Source organism: Xiphophorus couchianus, chromosome 18 (assembly GCF_001444195.1).
Source record: "Xiphophorus couchianus chromosome 18, X_couchianus-1.0, whole genome shotgun sequence".
NCBI classification, from domain to species: domain Eukaryota; kingdom Metazoa; phylum Chordata; class Actinopteri; order Cyprinodontiformes; family Poeciliidae; genus Xiphophorus; species Xiphophorus couchianus.
Genome location: NC_040245.1, coordinates 12,490,199 through 12,514,406, shown reverse-complemented (window position 1 = coordinate 12,514,406; position 24,208 = coordinate 12,490,199). Strand labels below are relative to the sequence as shown.

Here is a 24,208-nt window from a genome sequence, read left to right as displayed (position 1 = left end):
AAGATTAGAAATTGATTTCGGAGCCAAAGGTCTAATACTTTAAAAATATTGAAAAGATTACTATATTTTTGCTGGGGATTGGGGAACAATGATTTTTGATGTGTTCAACTGTAATTGTTAGTCTAATTGTATATAAATTGTTGCCTAATTGTCTTATATACAGATGCCTATATTAAGTATTGATAGTCAGAAATAGACATTAAAACAATATTTTCTGTTGTATGTATCACAGTAACACAAACGTTTCAAGCGCTTTTACTGTGTCACATTTTGGCAGCGCTAATTTTACTCCCATGTTCATTTCATTCACTCCCATAGGACTACGCAGTAAACAAGAGAGAAAGAGAAAAAGAGTGTCTTGTGTATGAACCACAAGTGCAAACCTAAATCTTTCTGATGCGGAACAAAGTCTAGCTGACAGAAGCTGAATATTTAGATTAAAACCTATTTTATTACTGTAACAAAAAAAATAAAATCATAACCCAGAAAGGTTCTTAATGTGTTAAATAATAAACAAAAGGGTGACATATCACACCGGGAAGTTTCGATGGATATAATTTAGATTCTTTAACTCCGCCCAAACGCCACGTCAAAGATCGAACAGAAACGAGCGCACCCCTTGCACACAGTGACTCGTTGTCTGTGAATGAGATAAACAAAGAGCCGGCGACTTTTTTGGGACTACAGTCTAAGCTTCTCGAGCTCCTCAGAAATATGGACGCCGGTAGGTTGAGCGTGGCTGTGTCCCTTCTCAGCCATGTTGGTTTTATGTCACCGACCAGCTAAAGCAAATGCTCTCCAGCATCTTAAGGGCTGACAAGTGATCGAGCTAACATGCTAGGTTAGCATTCAGTGCGTTAGCAGCATGCCGGGGTGGTGAGCTAGCAAGACTACCGTGTTCTGTCTGCAGAGTTGGCAGCTTATGGAAACAAACACTATGCATGGGACAAACATAGAGACCGCAGTTATAAGCAGATAGTAAGGAATATATTAAAGGTTTGAAGTTGTCAGCTATAGAAAATGTGAGGCTTCCTGCTTAACCAGCTAGTCCAAAATGGACCTGTCAAACTCTTTAAACTTCAGATTAATTTCCTTTAGAGGAGAATGTGCTAACTGATTTTTTTCTGAATGATTTTTAAATGTTATAGCTTTCCGGAATAGTTGAGATGTGCTCCCTCTCTCGGGTTTTACAACTCTCTGTATTTATAGGCGTTGTGTTTTTGACTTGGATCCGAGTGTTTAGATGGCGCATTTAGTAGTATGTGCTAAATATATACTGAATTATTTGTCGATTTGCGAAATGGAAATGTCTTCTTTTAAACACATTTTGATCTCCGGCTTTCCGGCTTCGTTTCAGCTGTTGATCTGCCCTTTGCTGGTAATGCCGCGATGGGCATCGCAAAGTGCTTAGCCAATGCACACCCAGCTGTAAAACCTCTGATGTGTGAATTTGCAAGTCACCCCTGGCTGCCAGGGCTTGGCCCCAATCCATAGAAAAACCTCTGTGCTGTCAGCTCTCGCCATTCATGCCTTCGTGTGTTAAATAACAGGCTAACCAACTTTACCAGCCTACTAACTTGGTGACTATTAGATTTCATCTCATAGCTTCAGCTTCAACCTGGTATTAGAAAAAAAATACCAGACTGCTGTCACTTTAAGCTATGTTTGCTTTAAACTGACACTGGCATCCCTTACTATTTTTCTACATTGTCAGCTTTAGTCAGGATCAGTGCATATTTCCCCATAAGGGAACCAATACAATGTTGACCTTCTGGCAAAGCACCATCTGAAAATATTTTCTGCCTTTGGTTTGTGTTTATTTTGATAGGTTGTGAATATAAGCTGATGAAGTCTGACATTATGCCAGTCTTTGCCTTTCAGCAGCTGACTCAGAAGCGTCAAACCATCGGCAACATGCATGACTAGGCAATGTCCTGCTCAATGTTTAATTGCTCTACACTATTATTTGACTGAATTAATTACAAACCGCCGACTGGTGCCGCTTTGATTCTGTCAGTGTGTGTTTGTTGCGTGTACCCGTTAGTCCCCCAATCAGCGGGACCGGACAAGCTTCCAGTGTGTTTTTCTTACAGATGGAACCAGATAAGTGTTCAGGGCCTGATCTGGTCTGCCTTCTGCAGCTAAAGGCCTCCAGTACTATCAATCAATCAATCAATCAATCAAATTTTATTTATATAGCACATTTCAGCAGCAAGGCATTTCAAAGTGCTTTACATCATATCAAACACAGAAACACAATGCAACATAGAATCAACAATCAAAACATGACATTAAGTCAGGTTCCATCAATAAATTTGTAATTGATTATGTTTCAAATACAATCCTAAACTTTTGGGTTTTTAGTTGAGTTTGCATCCATAAAATGTTTACCAGTTACACTCCTACTGTGTTATATGGAACAAAATACCTATTTTTATTCCTGCACAGTGGCGCAGTTGGTAGCACTGTTGCCTTGCAGCAGGAAGGTCCTGGGTTCGATTCCCGGCAGGGGTCTTTCTGCATGGAGTTTTCTGCGTGGGTTCTCTCTGGGTACTCCGGCTTCCTCCCACAGTCCAAAAACGTGACTGTCAGGTTAATTGGTCTCTCTAAATTCTCCCGCCCGGAACGTAGCTGGAGATAGGCACCAGCAACCCTCCCGACCCCACTAGGGACAAAGGGTGAACAGAAAAAGGATGGATGGATTTTTATTCCCACTCACGCTCACAATCACACAGTTTAAAACGATGTAGACAGCATTTTAATGGGCTTCTGGCACTAGTCGACAATGTGGAAACATTCTTGAGTTTTGTGTGCGTTTGCTCCAACTGGGCCTGTATTCCCCCATTAAAGCTGTTCTTCTAACAGCATTTATTATGCTGTTAGAAGGCAATTGTTTGTTGTTGACTCTGTTTGGAGGGTGGAAAAAGAGCGGCACCAGACGGTTGAAGTATTCAGGAAAAGACGAGGTGCCGGCTTACAACTATTGATCCAGTGTTTTCCAGGAATGATGATGTCATAGTGAGTGAGTGCTGTTGAGACGAATCTCTAATGCACAGGTGTCAAACTCCAGTCCTCAAGGGCCGGTGTCCTGCAACATTTAGATGTGCGTCTGCTGCACCACACCTGAATAGAATAATTAGGTCATTAAGGCACTTGAAAACTTATCTACACAAGGAGGAGGTAATAAAGCCATTTCATTCCTGTGTTTTGTACCTGTGGCACATCTACAAACTGCAGGACACCGGCCCTTGAGGACTGGAGTTTGACACCCCTGCTCTAATGGGAAGTAGTGCGTTAAATCTACAGTGTGACGATGAGTCATGAGAGTTACAAAAGAAAAAAAACAAAGAAGCCACCTGACTGATTGAAGTTGAGCAACTTGATTTTTTGAGTCCAATTCTTTACTTCTATCTCCCTCTTATGTTCTCTAAAGGTTTGAGTCCAGAAAAGGTGACCACCTTTACAAAACGCCTGCGATCCGAACCACGTTATCTGTTGGCCCAGAATGTTTCCACCTGCATCGACCCGTTGGAGGTTTGTTTGCATCGACAGACTGTCCAGGATACTGTGCACATCTTTCAGCACTCTATTCCCACGGAAGGCAAACCTATCACCAACCAAAAAAACTCAGGTATGACACATACATTACCTGTCGCTTACAAACCCTACAGAGAACAGATGAAAGATAACAATATGTACATAACTTTGGGTCAATGAAGATGCATGCCTTTCCAATCATTTGCTTTGAGAGATTACCTAATTGACAAATCAATACCACTTTTGTGTAATTTGATTTTCAGTAGAAATCCATGTGTTAAAATGACCCAGTTCATTCTTGAATTTATTTAGGAATATGTTGAGTGACAGTTTTGTGTCATGCCTTCACTAACTGATTTATTGCTGTTTTACAACAACAGGGAGATGTTGGATCTTCTCGTGCCTCAATGTATTGCGACTTCCCTTCATGAAGAAGCATAATTTAGAAGAGTTTGAGTTTAGTCAGTCATATCTCTTCTTCTGGGACAAGGTAACGTCCTCTGCACAATCTCATTCTTCTGCTATTGATACCTGGATTTTGTGTTTTGTAGCATGGCAGTAACTACAGTTTCTTCTGTTAGCATAATGTTTGTGGATCTGTTTGAATCGATGCAATGTATGCAGCGCTCTGTCACCTTGTCATTGTTCCTAAAGCCCTCTTTTGTGTGTTTTGTTTTGAACTGATGCCACAGTGACCTCTCACTGTTTCAAGCTTTGCATGTTTTTTCCCTAGTTTTTTCTTTCTCCAACATGTTGGGACATTTTCCCAGTCAGGAATGCAGCTTTAATTTGTGACTTGTTGAAGGGAAATTGAATAACATTGCGAGTAATATTAGTCGTAAATTTAACAACAGGAAGGTAGATCTTTAAAATTTGTTGCTTCTGTTTGTGAGTAAATCTACCAAAGTGAGCATCTCCTCTCTTCGTGAGGATATTTTTGGTCTAAAGACTAATAAGAAATATCATGTCTGGATTAGAACGTGATGGTGAGGATTTTTATTTACAAGTTAAAAGTCTAACAATTACAAAAACATAGGACTAATAATTTAGAAACTCTTTTATAAACAAAACACAACTGATCGATTCTTCCAGCCTGGATGGGACGACAAGTTGTCCCTTCCCTCCTTCAATCAATCATTCATTCATATACATTTTTTAAAGAAAATATTAATTATACAATTTAGCACAATTTCACATAATCATCTCTTTGTCGGCTTATTTATCCAATGAATTTTAACCTGCTCTTTCACCAAACTATTTTTTTTTTTTAGCATTTATACTTTTTCCTGATTTCACTGTCAGAAAGCATAACAGGTAAAAATTTACCCAGTAAAAAAACTATTATTAAGAAGGCCTATGTTCTTTTTTTAACAAAATATCCTGATTCAAGTCAAACACATTACCTGACAAAACACTCACTTGCTTAAATTAGACCTTTGCGATGCTGTTTTGGCTATATTTACCTTTTTGGTGGTTATTAAGCAAAAATCTGGGCTGGGGCATAACCCTGCTGGTTCTAATACAATAGTTGCTGCAGTTTTTATTTTAAACAGTAGATGTCACAGCAGAGTAAATCTACCTCTATTCATCAAGTGAAAATGCAGAAACACAAACCTTCCAAAAGTCTCTGTGTGGATGTTTCTGTCCTTGTTATGGGAAGAGAAACGACAGGCGTTGACCGGGTGCTAGAGGTGACAGAATGCACTAAAGTGCAGGTGTTCTCATTATTTCTGCTCATCTCTGCCTGACCTGCAAACCAACAGCATCAACTCCCACACTTTAACAGACACAGCTCGGCATGTTCTGTGAGTTTTGGTGGCTATGGTATGAGCCTTCAGTTTATTTTAGGCGTAGCGATGGGAGAAGCGTTGTGCATATGTGTGTTTAACAGCATAAAATACATCCACCCACACACAGAGTGGGTGCTGAGTTCTTGCCATCAAAGGTGAATGTTGAAACTATTTTTCTACACAAGTTGCAGAAGTTTGCAGACGGTGAGAAAAAATTGTTGAATGTGTCTTTTTATTCAGTGTATGTAGACTTTGGGATTCAACAGGGCAGCATAAAATAACAGTCAGGAATGCAGCTTTACAAGCACAACTTAGTTTAGTTGTGCTTCCACAAGCACAACTATATGTAGAAAAAATGTGGCCCCTCTTCATAACGGACTGAAAAAAATCAGGTTAATTAATGTGAACTCTAAACATAAGAGCTGTTTTTTTTCAGATTGAGCGTTGCTACTACTTCCTCCATGCGTGCGTGGAGACGGCACAGAGAAAGGAGCCGGTAGACGGACGTCTGGTCCAGTTCCTTCTCTCCAACCCAACCAATGATGGCGGGCAGTGGGACATGCTGGTCAATCTCATTGGTTAGTTCTCATGAAACATAATCATAGTAAATTAAAGCTAATATTTTTTTGGATCTGCACATTATTTCTGCTTTTCACTTCAGATGTTTTCTCATTGCTTTTGTTTAGAGAAGTACGGCGTCATTCCAAAGAAATGCTTCCCAGAGTCACACAGTTCAGAGGCTTCACGGAGAATGAACGACATCCTCAATCATAAAGTACAATTGGCACATTTAGATCAGTGTTCTGTTGAAATCATATTATATCTTCATCATTGACTTGTGTTAGTAATAGAACAAAGCTGTTTTTGTCTTCCGCTTTGCTTCAGCTGAGGGAATACTGCTTGAGACTGAGGAACATGGTGGCCAGTGACGCTACGAAGGCCGAACTATCTAAAGCTATTGACTCCATGATAGAAGAGGTGAGCCTATCAGGGAATACACACTCATGTTTTCTTCTATCATGTTGATGTGCTGATTGACTTTGGAGAGATTTTTTTAATTTTGCTGTAGGGGAAAGTACTGACTGTAGTCTCACTAATAATAATAATAAATTTTATTTGTCTCTTGACGCTCAAGGTCACCTTACATAATTTAACATAAAAACACACACAAAATTGAAATGCATATTGAAAATTGAAATGATGGGTTTTGAGTTTGGACTTAAAGTGTGGCAAAGAGTTGATGTTACGGAGATCAGGTCAGTGAATTCCAGAGTTCAGGCAGTAAAACATTTCCACAGTGAAACATTTGGTGTGAAAACAAAGGATTACAGAGTGAAAAACTTGGTCTGATCAACTTCTCTCTTAACAACTTGATTTTTAGTAGAAGCAAAAAATAGAAATGTTTGAATGTTTTTTTACAGGTTATAAGGATGTTATATGTAATATGTATATATACATATACCTATATACGTACATAGGGATATGTACATGTATATATTATTAGAAAATGTGATGCATTTTTTAATACTTGTTGGCACTTTTATGTTGCCTTTAATATACAGTGTAATTTTTTGCGATAAGTTACAAATATATTTTGTGAGGGCACATAATAGTAGGCAGTTCAAAATAAAAAGTAAAATTCAACTCCAAACACCCACATTTAAAAATAAAAACTGTATTGTATTTATTTATAAAAGAACATATAGTCAGTATTCAGATCAGAATTGTGAATTTTTATGGACCGTTTAACTTATCTAGTCACTGTGAACTGCAAGGTTCAGTTCTGTAAGGAATATGATTGTGTTTTTACTTTGGATACAAGAGTATACGATTTTAGAACTATTTTTACTCAGTGCTTTTTTCCCCCCACATATTCAACTTTGTCTGGTTAGAGTTCTTCAAGCTGCTTTAATAGGATTTTTCTTTTCCTCCTGATTCTGAGGAGGAAAAATTACAATTGCAACAAGTCTAATCTGGTCACAATCGTAAGTTGTTTAGTCTAACAAAGTGAATGACTCAACAAGCATCTGGACCAGTAAAATTGCATTTGTCTGCAATTTGTGACTTGATGATTTCCTCTCATGTGCAAAAGACTGAAGCAGAGTCTAGTACTTAACAAAACCTCAAGGAATTTTAAAGATCGAGTTCCTCAAATCATTCGTTGAACCGATACAGCTCTAATTGGCACTATTTGTTGAAGAATTAATTTTTATTACATGTTACAAAACATGTTACATGTTACACTTTCCACCTCGAAGTTTCAAGTTGAAAAACGAAGAAATGTTATCTCGGATATCAGAATACTAGATGGGTAAAGACAGTCTTCAATATCCAATATGGCTGCCTTAGATGGACAATTTAGTGATAACAGCACTTCAGCCACAATTTATTTACATTCTTGAACATTTTCCCTTTTGAATCTTTCACACAGTGCTAACCAATCTCCTCTATTGAACATAAAGTGAAATGTGTTATTACTTTAACTGCAAACACCATTGAAAGCCATCCAAGTTCCTCAGTGGTGTCTGTACTCTGGTGTGGTAATCGTCATTGTGAGGTGATAACGCATGACAAAACTCTGGTTGATGGCATCTCTCAAAGCCAAGAGACTGTGATGCATTTTCTAATACTTGTTGTTGGCACTTTTATTGTCATAGCTATAAATACCAGAAAGTATCCGGACGATCTTTACATCCAGTACAGGCAACAAGGGCAGTGAAAGGTGACTCATCCGGCCAAATATATTACTGGTGTGCAGAGCTTGAATACATGTCACTTGAAGTATCATAAACTAAATATTACATCCAACCGATCCATGGATGTTATAATTTATGACATTGTGCACTTCTACTCTTTCATATTTCTTTCTAATTAGATTAAACATACACACACTTTTCTAAATTTAAGCCTCTTTATCTTTTTCATGCTCTAAAACACATTCTGCTGCTAGAAAACCAAAGTCCATTGTAATCACAGAGCAGAAATGTAGCCTGGAGAGTATGATCCTATGTAGCTTTTGTCTTTCTTCTGAAAGTTACATAAATGACTAAAACATATACTGCAATATACTGAAACAGGCTGCAATGCATGATGGTCCAATAAAGTGTTGAGCCTTGGTACACCACCTTTAGTGAGACTCAGAATAGTTTTACAGACACTGAAATCACAGTTCAAAGTTCAAAACTCACTACCAAGAGGCTTATTTAATGTAGGAAGGATTCTGTAAATGATTTTTGCTGAAGTGGTTAATTGTTTACTCCATTCAGCTTTGTGTAGAGAATGTGTGAGTTTGATGGTCAATCAAGTTGAGTGAGTTGAGCTTCTCAGTTCTTGCAGGTTATGCATTTATGAAGCATTTCGCATTGTAAAACAGAATGCTGCTGTTGTAGTTGAGTTATTAATAGAGAAGCAGACTTTGGGCAGTCTGCTTCTCCACTGAATTGTTTCATTTTGACCAGCAGAGGGAGCTATCCATCAATGCATACCTGGGGAGAACAATGTCCAGTGTAACAGTGGACGTAAAAATAAATTGAAGGTATTGAAGTTTGCCAGTCAACAGGTATTTGCTAAAATTAAAGACAATTTGAGATATGGAATAAAAATTCAGGCTTTCATATTTAAACAGGATAGCATAAGTTAATCAAGTTTCATTGAGAATGTTGAACTCATCTTGATGCATGCCTACACGTTTTGTTTTTTAGTTGTATCATAAAGCTTCCCTCTCTTGTATCTGTAATGACGAGGTTAATTAATTTATGTTTATCAGTATTTGCTACACACCAGCAGCTCATCTGCTCGTTTTTCCTTGTGCAGTTTGTGTCTAATGCGCATACGTCATGTCTAAAGCAGTAACCATGGACGATAGTGATCTTGTTTATGGAACAGTCAGTGATCTGTTGCTGCACAGCAAAGCCCAGTGCAACAGTCAGCCCTCTTCATGTGTGTAAACAAACACATGTGCCACAAGCGTAACATGTGTCAGGTGCCCCTCAGCGTGTATGTTGTGTGGGTTTAACGCCTAATTCGCTCTTCCTGTGTGTCTGTGTGTGTGTGGGAGGCCAGTCAATCAATCTCCCATCGACGCAGTGCGGAGGCCTGGTTAAACACTCTTTGTTGTCAGCTGTTAGGTTGTATTGTGCTGCTGACTGCTTGCTTGTTTAAACAGTTGTTTGCATCTACCTGCACCTTCATGGATGTCCTCTCATCGCCACACACATACACGTATCGGATACGTATGTTATGCAACAGTTAGGTTTCCTGCTGCTACTCTGCACCGCCGTTTTGTGGAAGGTGATGGAGGATTGTTTTTGTGTTTGTCCACCTGCAATCGTTTTGTTATGTGAAACACAACTCAGTCACGGTTGTTGCAGACGAACGATTCACGCTGTTAGAAGAACGATGGGCGTAAACAGAGCCAAACTACGCACGGATGTCGCTCCAGGCTAACTTGCACAGTAGTATTCAAGCCAACGATGACGAGACTACATTTGTCTAGAGCGGCGTGATATTAGGAAACATTACTCTCTGTTGTTGTTATTATTATATTATAAAAAGTTAAATAAATATTTGAATTCAAATTTTAATGTGCAAGCCTTTAAATTAAAAGTGCAATTTATCTTTTTGATTAAGAGCAACTGCAGTTTTTATTAATCATACAGCTCATTGATTTTTCTGTCTTAAATCTTTGCTTTTGATTTTTTTCAGATTAACTCAATTTTGTTTTGTAAGAGATGTAGTCCACATGATGTCACAGGTAAAGCAGTGGTCTAAGAAGGCTAACAATGCACTTGAAAAACATACAGAGATTTAAGATGTGGTGGTCTAGACTTGGGGTAAATTTTAGCTTCATATTAGCTCAGTCTGTTGTAATCAACTGGAAATACTGTTGAACTTCTTGGAGGCTACAAACCTCTGCATCTCAGAAGGTAATCTTGAAGAAATTTCTGCCTCTTACTAAAACACATCTGCCAGTGGATTGTTAATTAGGTTAACAAACTACCTCATGATTCTTACAGTCTGTGAAATTCCTGCCCTCAAGTCCTAATCTGTGCTCACCACCTGCTCTGTTTGTGCTCTTGAATCTCTTGGCCTTAATTTCTTTCCTCTACGTTGAGGGAACTAGTTTTACCTCAGTTTGCTCACATGTGCTTCAGCCAGGATCAAAGCGTCTTGTCAGACCTACTTTCATGTGCGTGGAAGTGATGCTGTCCAACTGGCCTATGTAGCGGCTGGGATTGTGCCCTGGTCTTTATCACGTCGGCCCCGTACACACCGCAGTGACAGCCAATAGGTGTCAGCGTCTCTGCTTCCACTCACCAGACTTGCCGCTCACTTGACTTTAATGAATATATTTGCGTGTCAAGAACCTGTTCTTATCGTAACAGCTGGTTGGGGATGTTCAATCAAACGAAGCTCATGACATTAATTTCAGAACCGTGGCATAAGACTCCTGGTTTGAATTATGACATCATTTCTGGTATCTGTGTTGTTCAGGCTCAGATGATGACTGATTGACTCATCATGAGTCCAACTTCAAGAAGTTACAAAGAGTCAACATACACACCTAAATAGAGGAAAAAACGAGTCACAGGAAACGACATATATGCTGTACTTCACACACGTAAAGAAATACACAGATGTTATCCCTCACACCATGATTGGAGCCTCTCTGCTCCATTGCGTCATGGAATCAGACGCACCATGTGCAGCTCTGCTCTTGGCTCTGAACATGCAGAGTGTGATTCCTGAGACAAGTCTAATTTATGAGTCGGTCATCAGCTGACAGAGCAGTTACCCTCTGCTACTCGGAGGCCCTGTGCATGCGGGCCCCCATCATTTGTTGTTCTATGTGGGTGGGTTGCTGCATGTGTGTCTGTGTTTCAGGTTGCAGGAATAGCCGCAGCCTGAGTCGTCTGCTTGCCTTTTTTTTTTCCTTCTTTTTCTTCTTTTGACTTTCTCCACACAATTGCTAGGATTTAACAATGACCACATGTGTTGAATGTTTACAAAACATGGAAGTTTAATCAAAACCTCTTTCAATTTTATCCAAACTGTTTGCATGGTGTCATTTGCTTATACTCACAAGTCCAGCTTCTAGACAATGGTTATACATTTATTTCTGAGGAGCAATTAAGAGCACCGTTTACCTCATTTTGACATTCAGTTTGGTGAGAATGCATTTTAACCCTAAAGTTTGCTGGCCACCATATGTACACAACAAATTACTTCTATTTTTTTCTATAACGTTTCAGTGTGCGACATATTCAGTAGGTGTTCTTTTGTTTGTTCTTTATTATTAAAGATTGCTCAAATTGTTCTTCTGTGCAGAATTATTTTCATTTATTGTGCGAGAGTACTTTTCCCTTAATCTTTCATACTCTTGGGGGGGGAGGTAAACATTTAAACTCTAATCTTTATTTGTATTTTCAGGCTACATTTATTAACACCCTGATGAAGAAATGTGTAAATTTATAAATTGGTTTTATCACAGAAGAATCATCCAAATGCTCTTAAATTTACAATTAGTGCAGTTAACTGGTACCAGTAACAAGTCCCATAGAATATATCCAGCTTCACTTTTTTTTTTTAAAGTTACTTAGTCTTTCTAGGAACTTGTAGTTTATCCGTAATTTTGTGTTTTCTTGGGGAAAAGGATATGATGTGATGCATCATATCTCTTGGCCAGTACTCTGGAACAGGACTCAGATTTATCTTGTCACCACCTAGCTTTACGGCAGTAAATTGGGTAAAAAAAAATATTGCAAGGCTCATTGTGGCAAGACATTTTTACTGAGAGCTACAGTAAAGAGTGACATCTTGTGGGCGCTAACCGAGCCACCATCACAAACAGCCAAAAATGAGTTTACTAAACACAACTGAAATCATGTTTGTTGATCAGATGAGACTAATGGCGCACACCACAAAGTCTGTATCTGAAAGACACCACCAGCCCCTTCGTTATTTTGTGTTAAACTGCCCGCAGCAGTGTGGACGCCCCAAGGTACATTACCTAGCAATCTTCCTCAGATCATTGGATGATTTGCTTTGGGAAACAGATCTTTCTAATTGAAAATACTTGACATGTCTGACTGAACTTTCAGGATATAAAGATTTAAATGTATTAATTGAATGTTTTTGGATTTTAAAAATTCTAAACTTCAGCCAGCTTGGCCATAAAAGGCTTAAATTAAAGATAAATTATTTTGTAAATGTGCACATTACTTCTTTACATCTGTTTTTCATTTACCTTAATTTGTTGAGGTGCTCCTGTGGTAATAATTTGTTATGCTAGTCGTAGTTCCAGCTTAAGAACTTGGGTATTTTATGGTAAAACAAAACTATAGAGCATGGATTCACCATTTAAGTTCTGTTCCTGAAAGTGGTATTTTGCTTGGGGAAATGAAATACAATTGTTTTTGTCAAATTATGTGAAGTTGTTAATTAACCGAAGTTAACTTGACCAAGTTTAACTCGGCTCTCAAAAAGTCTCAATTTACCCCACTGATATTTGCAGAAACCCTTAAGGATTAGTGACTAAACCCAGAAATCCATTCTGTCTCAGTGCACCTTTAATTTCCCCTTGGCATCAATAAAGTACTTTTTGAATTTGAATCGGCTTGACGTTCGTGTGTGAAAGGTGCCAAGTGACTCAGGTTCTTTTGACCAGATGAAACATGGTGTCTGCTTTCCATAAACCAAAACTTTTAGGCAACAAACACTTCCAGGTTAAAGGTTGGGGTTTCTAAAAATCATTCTGTGCCATAATATACAGTTGCTATAAAAATACATTTCTTTTTTATGTTATTACAGTTTTTTAAATTATTATTTTTTATTTCCATGTCTGCGCATGTGGTGTTCTGTATACTGTCAGTCGTTTCTTGTCTGCTGTATGGGTAGTTTCACTCCTAACATCAGATGACCTGTTTGTTTTGGTCACACACAACATCTAAATATGTAAGATGGGTGTCAGCCATCCAGTAAACACTGGAAACAGATCTTATCAGACTTTGGCCACAGTTGGCGTCAGTGTCGGGCAGTCGGTCGGTCACTGTTTACAGCTTGACATGCAAACTAACTGTGACAGACCTGAGGTGGATTTTCATTCAGATACTGAATTACAACAAAGGGGGCTGCACAATAACAGATCCCCACAAAATAAGTGGATAATGTTGAACTGTTCTCTGTTCAGATTTTAAGATTAAGATTTGAGTGAATGCATGTTTGATGTAGTTTGAATTAATGGAATGCCAGCCGTCTTGATTTGATAAATATTATTTATAGTGAATTATATCAGTGTTTCAGAATCTTCATTTATATTTTTGGATGTGTTGGATCATTTACTTTTAGCTAACATCAGCATGAGTAACCATGATGAAAACAAATCAATAGGTTAATAGAACAATTTGTTAATTTTTTTCAGCATCTCTGTGTCTCCCTCTTCTGTTTTCTTTTTGTCACTCATTTACATCTGTCAGTGATGCAACAGGTGTTCCAATATTGGTCCTGCTCACATGTCACCATGGCTGTTTATCCTCTATGGTCTCTTTCTGTCAGCCCAGCCTCACACTCACACCCCCTCTATTTACCTTACCTGTTGTGATGTGTGTTCACAAGGCTGACCTGGAGTAAAGTGCTCACACTCCCTTGATCAACACTACATTATGTTTGATCATGTTCTTAATCTCACCTCAAACCTTCTTCAACCTTAAGTTCAGAGCTATTCTTTTGTAGAAAAGAATGTTCAAAGCTGACAAAGACAAAACTCCACACAACCTACAGGTGTAATTCCAGCCAAAGTATTCTGCAAAGAATTGGCTTGAGTGGACTGAATAAAAAGCAACATCTTCCTTTAGTGTTTTTAAAATCCTGATTAAAAAGCAATGTAGCCTATATAACATGTGTTGTAAACTGGCAAAATGTTAAAATATTTATGGGTATGAATGCTTTTGCTATGCTGATGGTTACAGAGCTCTTTGCTCAACTATCACGAGGAAGTTGGACATTACAAAAAGAAAATACTGGTAATGAAAACAAAAGCAAGAATTGAGGCAGAGGTCGAGGGACAGACGGGAAGATGGACACTTTGGCTTTAATCTCGCCCATAAGACGGTTTAAACAAAATTTTTGAGCTGAGATCAAGGAGGTTCAGAGGCCTTTGTTGACTCAGTACATCTGTGTATTTTGGTTTATGTCTGTTCTTTTTGTGACTTCACGCTTTGCAGTGCTGAAAGAGGCAAGTGTTTGTTTGACTAAGCCAGGGCTAAATTTCACATCTTCCTTATACTTGACTAGGAATTTTGGAAAACGTTTGCGTAACTTACACAATTAGAACATGCATTGTAGTATTAGATTGTGTTTGCCAAATCACTGAACTTATTTTCCTAACACTACAAATGCAGTCCACTTCATCTTAGTTGTTCTTATTATTTTTGATTGTATTTCAATGCAACAGTCGTTTTAGGTGCTGGGAGAGGCGAGCAAAAGATTGGAGAGGAGAATAGCAAAAAGGGGGAAATTCCAAAGATAACTCTATCAGAGGCTGGAAGGGCCAGATTGACAGACGACCCAGTCCAAACGGCTCGATTTAGCCCACAGGAACTCGATCTGAACTACTGCACTGCAGGAAGACACTTATGAAGGAACGAGGGTGTTTATAGTTTACAGTTTATAGCACAATTATGTACCTATGTTCCCTTTAGATGTACAATTGTTGAATATATCTGTTACGGCCCCTGGCCTCTTGAGGCTGTGTAGGCTCTTTGTTTTTTTCTATTATGCAGGATCAGGACACATTTTTTCTCTGGACACATTTTTATGTTACCGCCCCTGAACCCCTAGACCTTGGGGGGGGTGTAACAATATCAAACATAACTTAAGAGAAATTTGACTTTGCAATTGCCTTAAAACTCAGCCTCTGTCTATTTAAGAAGCTCCTGCCATCCATAAATTAATCAAAGCATCACTCTAGGTATGTTTTTGATTAGAGAATAACATAGCATGATTTAAAGCTAAAAAAAGTCTGTTTTACATAACCCTCCACCCCATTTAAGATTGGCTGTAAATGTTTTTACATTTTACAGCTATTTCTACACTAGCAACATCTCATAATGTGGGATAACCAGCTTGATAGGTTATTTAGAACAGTTTATGATGGAGGGTTCATGTTCCTGCTGTCTTTGCAGGTGTTTCGTGTGGCCAGTGTTTGTCTAGGCAGCCCACCTGACACCATCTGCTGGGAGTACAGGGACAAGGATAAGAACTTCCACCGCATGGGACCACACACCCCCCAGCAGTTCTACAGGGAACACGTCAAACCTCTTTACAACATTCAGGACAAAGTACTTACCACATCAGACAGACCACACAAACATGAGTTGCATACTTGCAAAGCGAAGCTGTTCGCTCTCTAAACTTGTGCGGTTCCTCCCCGTGCTCAGGTCTGCCTTGTAAATGACCCCCGACCGCAGAATCCTTACGGGAAGCTGTACAGCGTAGAGTTCCTCGGGAACATGGTTGGAGGTCGCAGGACTCTGTACAACAACCAACCCATCCAGCTGCTGAAGAAAGCCGCAGCGGACTCCATCAAGGAAGGAGAGGTCCGTGGGAACAACTGGACATGACTGTTGCCACAAATATTTGTAAATTATGGATTCTGGAAATTGAAAAATACCTTTTTTTTAATGTTTGTTTATCTTTCCACTTCTCTCAGGCCGTGTGGTTTGGATGTGACGTCGGGAAACATTTCCACAGCAAACTGGGCATTAATGACATGAATGTGTGAGTAAATTTAATCCAAGTTTCTCCCAAGAATGGATGAGGCTTTAGACTGTACTAAATTTCCGTTCAGTTATGATAAAAACACTCTCCACAGAACTAGAAGCTGGCAGGAGATAGCTTTGTTTTCAAATATGAGAACCTGTCTATTAAGGATTGTTTCCACCAAACAGAATCTCTTTCATTCACTTTTGGGTTCCAACCCAATTTGCTCTTCTTGTTCATGTAAATCATGGGTGTCAAACTCCAGTCCTTGAGGGCCGCTGTCCTACAGTTTTTAGATGTGCCACAGGTACAAATCACAGGAATGAAATGGCTTAATTACCTCCTCCTTGTGTAGATCAGTTCTCCGAGCCTTGCTAATGACCTAATTATTCTATTCAGGTGTGGTGCAGCAGAGGCACATCTAAAGGTTGCAGGACTGTGGCCTTCGAGGACTGGAGTTTGAGACCCTTGATGCAAATGGAACAAAACTCTAATAGTCTTGCAAAAGTATACATACCGCTTTAACATTTTTTCTAATTTTCATAGCACAACAACCAACCTTAGTGTTGCGTATAGTGAATTTATGTGATAGATCAGCACAAATCAATGAACATTTTTGAATTGGAGGTAATATAAATGGATTTTAAAATTTATTACAATTGAAAATCACCAGTTTTGCTTTTATATTTCCATTGTAACTCATAATGTAGGTTTCCAATCTTCCAATCAACTTTGACTACCTTATCTACCCCTGCCTTTTAGTTTCATCTGATAAAATTCATTACAATTCTCAATTATGAGAAGCCATAAGGGACTTCTTATGGCTGTCTTCCATCAGTAGTTTTCTGCTTGCCACTTTTCCATAAAAGCCAGATTTGTGGAGTCCAGCACTGTTAGTTTTCCTGTTCTGTTAGGGTTTAACTCTGCTGGAGACTGCAGCTCCGAGAAGTTTTGTGGAAATAGGCGGTGCTTTGTGAGAGCAAGTGTTTAGGAACCCCAAATGGCTGCCACTGGAGATTAAAGGATTTCTCGGATATGCATGAAAGAATTAAAGCAACACTCCAGGTATGTTTTTGATGGGGGAAGAACATTTTAACATTATATGAAGCTAAAAAAAAGTTGATTTCACATAATGCTCTCCCTTTAGGATTAAATTACAGGCAAATGGTTCACTTTACAGTTCTATGTTGGATCATACAATTTAAATAAATATATTTAAGACTGTGGTTTCAAGGTGACAAAAATGGTATGAATGCTTTTATAAGACAGTATCAGGTGTCGATCCGTCCTCAGAGGAAATGTGGCCGATCCGCGTGAGTTGCTGGCGCCAGCTTAACTTTTCCCGCTGAACTAAACCTGCATGGTGCCGAACGTCTGGTATCATCACTCAGACGGATCTGTTTCAACATGACGCCCAACGTAGCCTAATTTCTTCAATCATACTCAAGATAAGGAGAAATGCTGATGAGCTAGCTATTCTAAAATCCCAGACTTGTGCTTTTGGCTTTTTTTCTTAATCCTTCTAAAATAGATTTAAGGATTACTTTTAAGATGGTCTTATGAAAAGATGCTTTTAGTGTACAAGTGAAGTCACCACCTGAGTTCAAACTGGAAATACTCTTGATTCCTCTGCAGGTTCAACCACGAGCTTGTGTTTGGAGTGTCTGTAAAGAACCTTTCCAAGGCAGAGAGACTGATATATGGCGACTCCCTCATGACGCACGCCATGATACTCACTGCTGTTACAGACAAGGTACACTTCCACAAACGTACACTCCAGGAATGTGACAAACTCATACGCACAGCACTGACTAACCACAAGGAATACACACATTCAGAATTTCCCAGGGTTTTACTGTTTGTTTACTCGACTCTAATCTGCTGCAGTTTTTCATAATTCTGTCAATTTCCTCCATTGTAAGCAACCCCAGCTGTCAGGTCACTCTCTTCCCTCATGTCTCCAGTTCTCACTCTTATCTCCCCCTTGTCTGACTTCTGTTCTCTCTCTCTCTCAGGGTGGGAAAGAAGGTTACGAAAAATGGCGGGTGGAAAACTCCTGGGGCGATGACCGTGGAAACAAAGGTAAGAACCAAAACTCTTGATTGATCCTCAGAAATGTGTGATGCTGAATGTTAAGTGCTTCAAACTAAACCTACTTATTTCATCTAAACTTGGCACATTTTCCAGCAAAGTAATTCGGTCTGACATTGACTCATAAAGCTCCTGTTCATATGTATTCAGTTAAAAACAGGACTAGAAGGAGCAGTTTCTGTTACGATGCATTTTATATACTTTAGGCAGTGACAAACAACCCAACAAATACATTTTGTGGGATTTATTTTGTAAAAGAACCACAGCACTTTATAAGAAGCACATGCATTATTCTACATCTGGAAGATTTAATTTGCTTTGGAAACAGAACATCTAAATACCTCTGCTCTCAGATATGAATTTGAGACCACAATTCATATGCCTAGATCAGACACTGTAAACTCAATTGTGATGTGGAGATGTCTTTTCTACCAAAGCAATATTAGTGCAAAAGACCTTCAGAAGCAAAAGTGTAACAAAAAATTAACAACACTTTAAAAAGTATTTGTCTAAATTATTGACTTATGATTAAATATTGAACAACAGTTTATCAGATTACAAGTAGTTCCAATAGATTGACTAATAACGTCCTCCTTGACCTTCTTTCAGTGCTGTAGTGTGGCCGCCATCCAGAAGAGGGCGTCACTGGTCATCCTTAAGCAGAGCCAGTTGATACAGAAATAAAGATGTCAGAGGGATCTTAGAACAGGAAGGTGAACAGTCACAATGGAGTCCGGCGTGAGATGCAAGCTGCACTTCATGGCTTTATGTTTTTAAATATAAACACTCGACAAGCTTCTTAAGTTTCATGGAGGATTTTGGTTTGTGACAAGTTAAACCAAGCTTTGCAAAATTGAAGGCGATGTGGTTCATTCAAAAGAGAGATAGACAGCGCTTTGAGTTCAAAACTTATTGTGCTTTGAATTTATGTTCATAAATTTTATATCTTTACATGTATTGGTTTAGTTTCTTCCTTTTTTCTTTGTTCCCAGTGCGCCTTTGCTCCTTAGATCTTCCCCTGTGTTGATTTTTCTATATACATATGTAATCGCCTGTATCGTCTTGCACTGGGAGTCAGTCTGACATTTTTTTTTGTTAATGTGTGTTTTTTCTTCAAATCAGTTTGCCTCGGTCTGGTGGCAGGGTACATCTATTGCGTTAATCCTTAAGTCAAAGCAAACGGTGATGTCAAGTTTTATTTCAAGGCTGGATTATAATTATAGGCTTCTGTCTTTTAAATGCTTTTAAAGCCATTTTTTGTACGCAAAAAAAAAAAGGTTTTGTATCTTTCTACTTGTGATATTGAATCTATGAAATACTGGTGAAGATAAAACAAAAGTCACAAATGATTAATTATTCTTATGAATCTAATATCACGATTATGAAAATTTCTCAAATATTTTGTAGATGGTTTTACAAGAGCAGCAGATACTCCTGAGGTTTCTTCAACTCTCTCTGCTGCTTATCTCGATCTCTGGCCTCAACAAGCCTCTGGAAGTTCAGGGTGCCAAACACACACGGTTGTGTGCATTTAGGCACACAACTGTACTCACAATATTTGCTTGAGCCCACAAACCTTAGAGAGTATTAGGAAAATATGTAAAAGCCCCTCAGTCAAATCAGATTTATTTCATGCAGATCTTATTCCATAAACACCAGCAGATGAGGGATGAACACCCCCTCCAACTCTAACCCATCTGTAGCTAAATTCATAAAGTTGTCAAGAACAAAACTTTGAGAAGTGGAATTCGTATGAAAGACAGACTTCCTTGGATAAAAGGTGAACGAAAGGTTGAAAAATAAGTAGACGAGGCTGCGCCTGAAGTAAAAGCAAAAGCATGTAGATTTGGTGAGAATTTGGGAACAGTGGCAGGGAAGAAATCAAAGTTTTTGTGGTAGAGGGTAAAGAGGGAGCAGTTATGGAGATAAAAGTGTTTGTAAAAACCAAATGCCTCCCTTTAGATTTTTTGATATTCCTGCTGACCCCAAAAAAGACACAGGAGAGATTTAACTCTCTGTTCTTTCACCTTTAAACCGTCTGTCAGATGCTATAATTGCGCCCTTCTCTCCACAACTCATTTTTATACTATTTTAAACAAATATCTGGCTACACTATTGTGGGTTTTATTTTACACTTTTAAAGGAATATTTGGCCAAGCCCGAGTTCCAAACATTTAGCATATCTTGTATCTGAACCTGGAATTATTCTGGCAGATAAAGATGATGGCTTAATTTCCCCCCCAGTTCTACTCTGTTGTTAGGCAAACTCAAGAATATTAGGTTAATTTGTGTGGAAGGATGTGAATAAGAGACTTCATTAGCTTTTAAGTATGTTTCCAATCCATCATGGTTATTCCCATCCAGTTATCTGTCCCTGCACCGCACTTAGAGTCCTGCTTTCATTTCCTTTGAAGTAGGTTAGGAAGTGTCATTTGTTTTCACAATTATTTTTTACTGTTGTCATCAAAGCTACAATGCCTTAGCACCTCGTTCCTCATGTTGTGCAATTCCTTCTAATTTCCCCAAAGTTGCCTTTCACCCATAACCCATTTGTGAACCTGTTTATCTCCTTGCTGTTGGTAGCAGGTCTTGTGCTTCCTTTGGGTATCGGGTTGAAGCATCTGGGATTTGAGTTCGTTCACAGTGCATTACCTCACACACTGATCCAGTGAGGAATCTGGAGGTTTTTCTATATTGTATGGGCCATTTAACAACAATCAGGGAATTGATATACAGTCCAGACAATAAGCTAAATATATGGTCATCAAAATATAAATAAAAGAACTTTGTGGAATGCAGTAGATATTGGCTAAAATATTCCAAGTATCATGAGTTGTCACTTTGCATGTCAATATAAAATTCATCCTGCATAATAGTCTTCCTACAGTCAATGTCCACACCTGACACAGACCTGACAGAGGTCAAAATGCTAAAGGTCACAGAGCGAGCTGGAAGAATAATTGCATTATTGACCAAAAATCATTGTTATTACTTGATTGTCTTTTATGCAGCCCTAGTCATCAACTCAGCTGTTGCAAGGTTTGGCAAGCTGCTCACAATTGTAAAAGATGACAAATAATTCCTTGAGTTATTTATCATTGTTCCTTTTTAAAGCCTGATCACCCCTGAATATATTTGTGGTACCCCAGTGTCTTCTCTTAGGCTGAAGAATGAAGCAAATGCAGAAGTACGAAAAGCCAAAGTGCCTCAGATGAGGCCGGCTCCCTTCAGTGCTGTGCCCTGTTGAGTTAGGCAGATGAATGCAGTGGGTATGCAGTGCATACCCAGATCCTAAGTATTGTCATTGTTCTTCTAAAACACAAAAATGCAAAGCCTTTTGCTGCGACTAGCTTTTTTATGTGAAATGCAAGACAGCTGTTTTACACTCTCCCAGCTCCTACTACATCAATCTGTCCTTTGCTCTGTCAGCCTAAAGGCAAATAACACCCAACATTCCCACACACACCATGCCACCCAACATGTGGGTTCCAGGAACATCACACCAGCTCACAGGAATACCACAGTGGGAATCGGGCAACGTGCCATACGAAGACATGCGTGCTTGGAAGAACTTGAATACGCAACACATGCTATCTTGATGCATTGTTTTGAACTGTGGCACGTTCTTGCAGTTACCCTGACGTCCTTGATAAGTGTACTCGACAGTGGGAGTGTTTTCTCAACTCTGAGCACGTGGGAAGAGAGGAAAAGCTAGTTGAATTCAGTTTTTAACAGGATTTTAGCTGTTACCAGGTTGCTTTCCACATTCAAATGCAGACAAATTTTGAAATCAAGCTGAGCGGTGACATTGGAGAAACCAGGCAAACATTTTGTGTTTTTCACGGTGGTTGTGAAAAGTTGATACCAGGAATGCCGAGTGCGGCACAGAAGGCGGTGTTAAGTCATGAGACTGCTGAAACAATAGCTTAGCAATGAAGAGCATTTAAAACCTATTAACATTAGCAAACAAAGACCAAAAGCTGTCACCCTTAATTGAGTTTTTCTTTACCTCCTCTACATGTATTTAAAGAAGGGAAAGTGAGAAATGGTTAATGTAATGTTGCTTGTTTTTTGTAAAGGAAAAGTGTAAACTTGGTTCACTTTCTTTGAGGAGAAAGATGAATCTGTCTGCACAGGACTGAGAAGTGTTGCATAACTTTCCCATGATACTGCTTACCCATGCTAACTGAGCTGTGCTCTAATGAAAAGCTCATGAAAGAAATAATGGGTAAAGTTGTCCATGCAAGGAGAAAATATCATAACGTAACCAGAAAAAATATTCCGCTAAATCTGCTGGTTGCAGGTTTGTTTGACCAAGAATCATTAATGTGTTTGATCTCTAAAATAATGAATCTGCGCTTTGTTTAGACTTCAGCACCTACTACCTGTTTAAACAGAACTGCTAGAACAGTTTATCATGGATCCCGTCTTGATAGTTTTATATAAGAGAACATGTGCACATATTTTGGTACAGAAGGCAGAGAAAGCATAAGCAGAAAGTCTTACTCGCCAATAAGATATTTAGGCTTCTTTTCCATTCTCCAGGTTTTAGGAACGTTCTAAAATAAGTGTAGGAAAAATCTGTTATTATTGCTACGCACAATGTAATTGTTCAACATGAGTTTAACTTGGATTTGTTCATTTCTTTTCTTTTATTTTGGAAGTTAATTGTTGCTTTTTCTTGAGTCTAAGCAGTTTGTCCCGTTCTCTACAGGTTATCTCATCATGACGGACGATTGGTTCTCGGAGTATGTCTACGAAGTGGTTGTGGACAAGAGGTTCCTCTCTTCTGATGTGCTGGAAGTGATGCAACAGGAGGCTGTTGTACTTCCTGCGTGGGACCCAATGGGATCATTAGCATAAATCCAGAAATCCAGGTTTTAGCCCCAGCCCTCAGTCTGATTGACTCCGCCCTTTTCCTCAGCCGCTTTTACCTCCAATATTTCCCTCACAGCCTCCCCCCTCCAAAAGAGCTTGTTCTTATAGGAAAAATAAAAACTTTTCTTTTTTACTCGACTACCAGTGTCTTTTGTCTGCATCGCAAGTAAATGAACATACACATGGAGTCTGCACTGTTTTTCATCTTGGTGAATTGAGCTCGTGTTCTATGCTCTGTATGGCAAACATCAGGAATGTTATGGCATTAGATTTAAGCCATTAAATTACCAACTTCTTCCTGTGGTGTAGGCCAATGAGGTATGGACGTTTGCATGTTATACGTGGTTCATTCATTACAATCAGGAATTCAGATTTGGCTTGCTATAGGAAATGGAGTGAGGGACACAGCAATTAAGCTATTCTGGCTAAAAGTTGAAACATCTCTTATGGCTGTTAATCTCACTGGGAAACAAAGTTAAATATCCATGCATGCGCATAACAATGGGGAAAATAGAACCTCCAGTTAGCCAAGCATCCAGGTTTTGAACTGCCTAATTACCAGGGGGGAACTCCTGCATGCAATGGGAAAACATACAAGCTCCACACAGAAAAGTCCCAACCTGACTGTGAACCCAGGACGCACTTGTGGTGTGGCGGCTTCCCTAGTGCCTGTTCAAAACACCGGAGGGTTGAGAGCTTTCACCAAGTGAAAAACATTTGTTTTGAAGTATCCTTCCTTTTTAACTGTAATTTAGCTACCTCTGTTAAAAGATTTGACATAAAAAAAAATTTAAGCATGTAAAGATTGTATCTACAAGTATGATACTGTTGTGCATCGAGATCCATTTGATCCTTTGTTTTTTCTCTGACAACTATGGCTTTGGCTAAAGGATGCCAGTAAACACATAGCCTGAAAAGACAGGTAAAATGTATAATTAATCAGATGTATCATAATTAATTTAGGTGTGTAGAAAAAAAGATGCACGAGGTAAAGTTTTGTGTGTGTACACGCTCATTAAACAAGCTGTTTGCAACTTTAGCATTTACATGTTTAACCTTCTGAAATTATTTCATGATTTTAGTTTTTACCTCTCAAAAGCCTGGAAAATTGACCGGAATGTGTAAACTTTTAACATCCACTAAACCTTGCCATC

General features: G+C 38.9%; 1 protein-coding gene across 2 annotated transcripts; it reads left to right on the top strand.

Moving 5' to 3' along the window:
* Positions 1-596: 596 nt before the first annotated feature.
* On the top strand, positions 597-23,192 carry blmh (bleomycin hydrolase). Of its 2 annotated transcripts, XM_027999151.1 has the most exons (12): positions 597-724; positions 3,434-3,631; positions 3,918-4,027; positions 5,764-5,905; positions 6,014-6,102; positions 6,213-6,305; positions 15,509-15,664; positions 15,764-15,922; positions 16,036-16,103; positions 17,721-17,838; positions 18,101-18,167; positions 22,891-23,192. In XM_027999151.1, the coding sequence occupies exons 1-12, from the start codon at positions 715-717 to the stop codon at positions 23,037-23,039; spliced, it is 1,359 nt and encodes a 452-aa protein (XP_027854952.1). In that variant the 5' UTR covers positions 597-714; the 3' UTR covers positions 23,040-23,192. The 2 variants fall into 2 exon arrangements, with proteins under 2 accessions (XP_027854952.1, XP_027854951.1); XM_027999150.1 differs by lacking the exon at positions 597-724 and having other exon boundaries at positions 3,406-3,631.
* The last annotated feature ends 1,016 nt before the right edge of the window (positions 23,193-24,208 follow it).

Bases quoted from the DNA above. Each gene is read 5' to 3' on its own strand.
- blmh (XM_027999150.1), top strand. From the start codon at position 3,421: ATGTTCTCTAAAGGTTTGAGTCCAGAAAAGGTGACCACCTTTACAAAA. The intron at 6,306-15,508 runs GTGAGCCTATCA...CTGTCTTTGCAG, and splicing joins TTGACTCCATGATAGAAGAG to GTGTTTCGTGTGGCCAGTGT. The intron at 15,665-15,763 runs GTACTTACCACA...CCCCGTGCTCAG, and splicing joins TTTACAACATTCAGGACAAA to GTCTGCCTTGTAAATGACCC.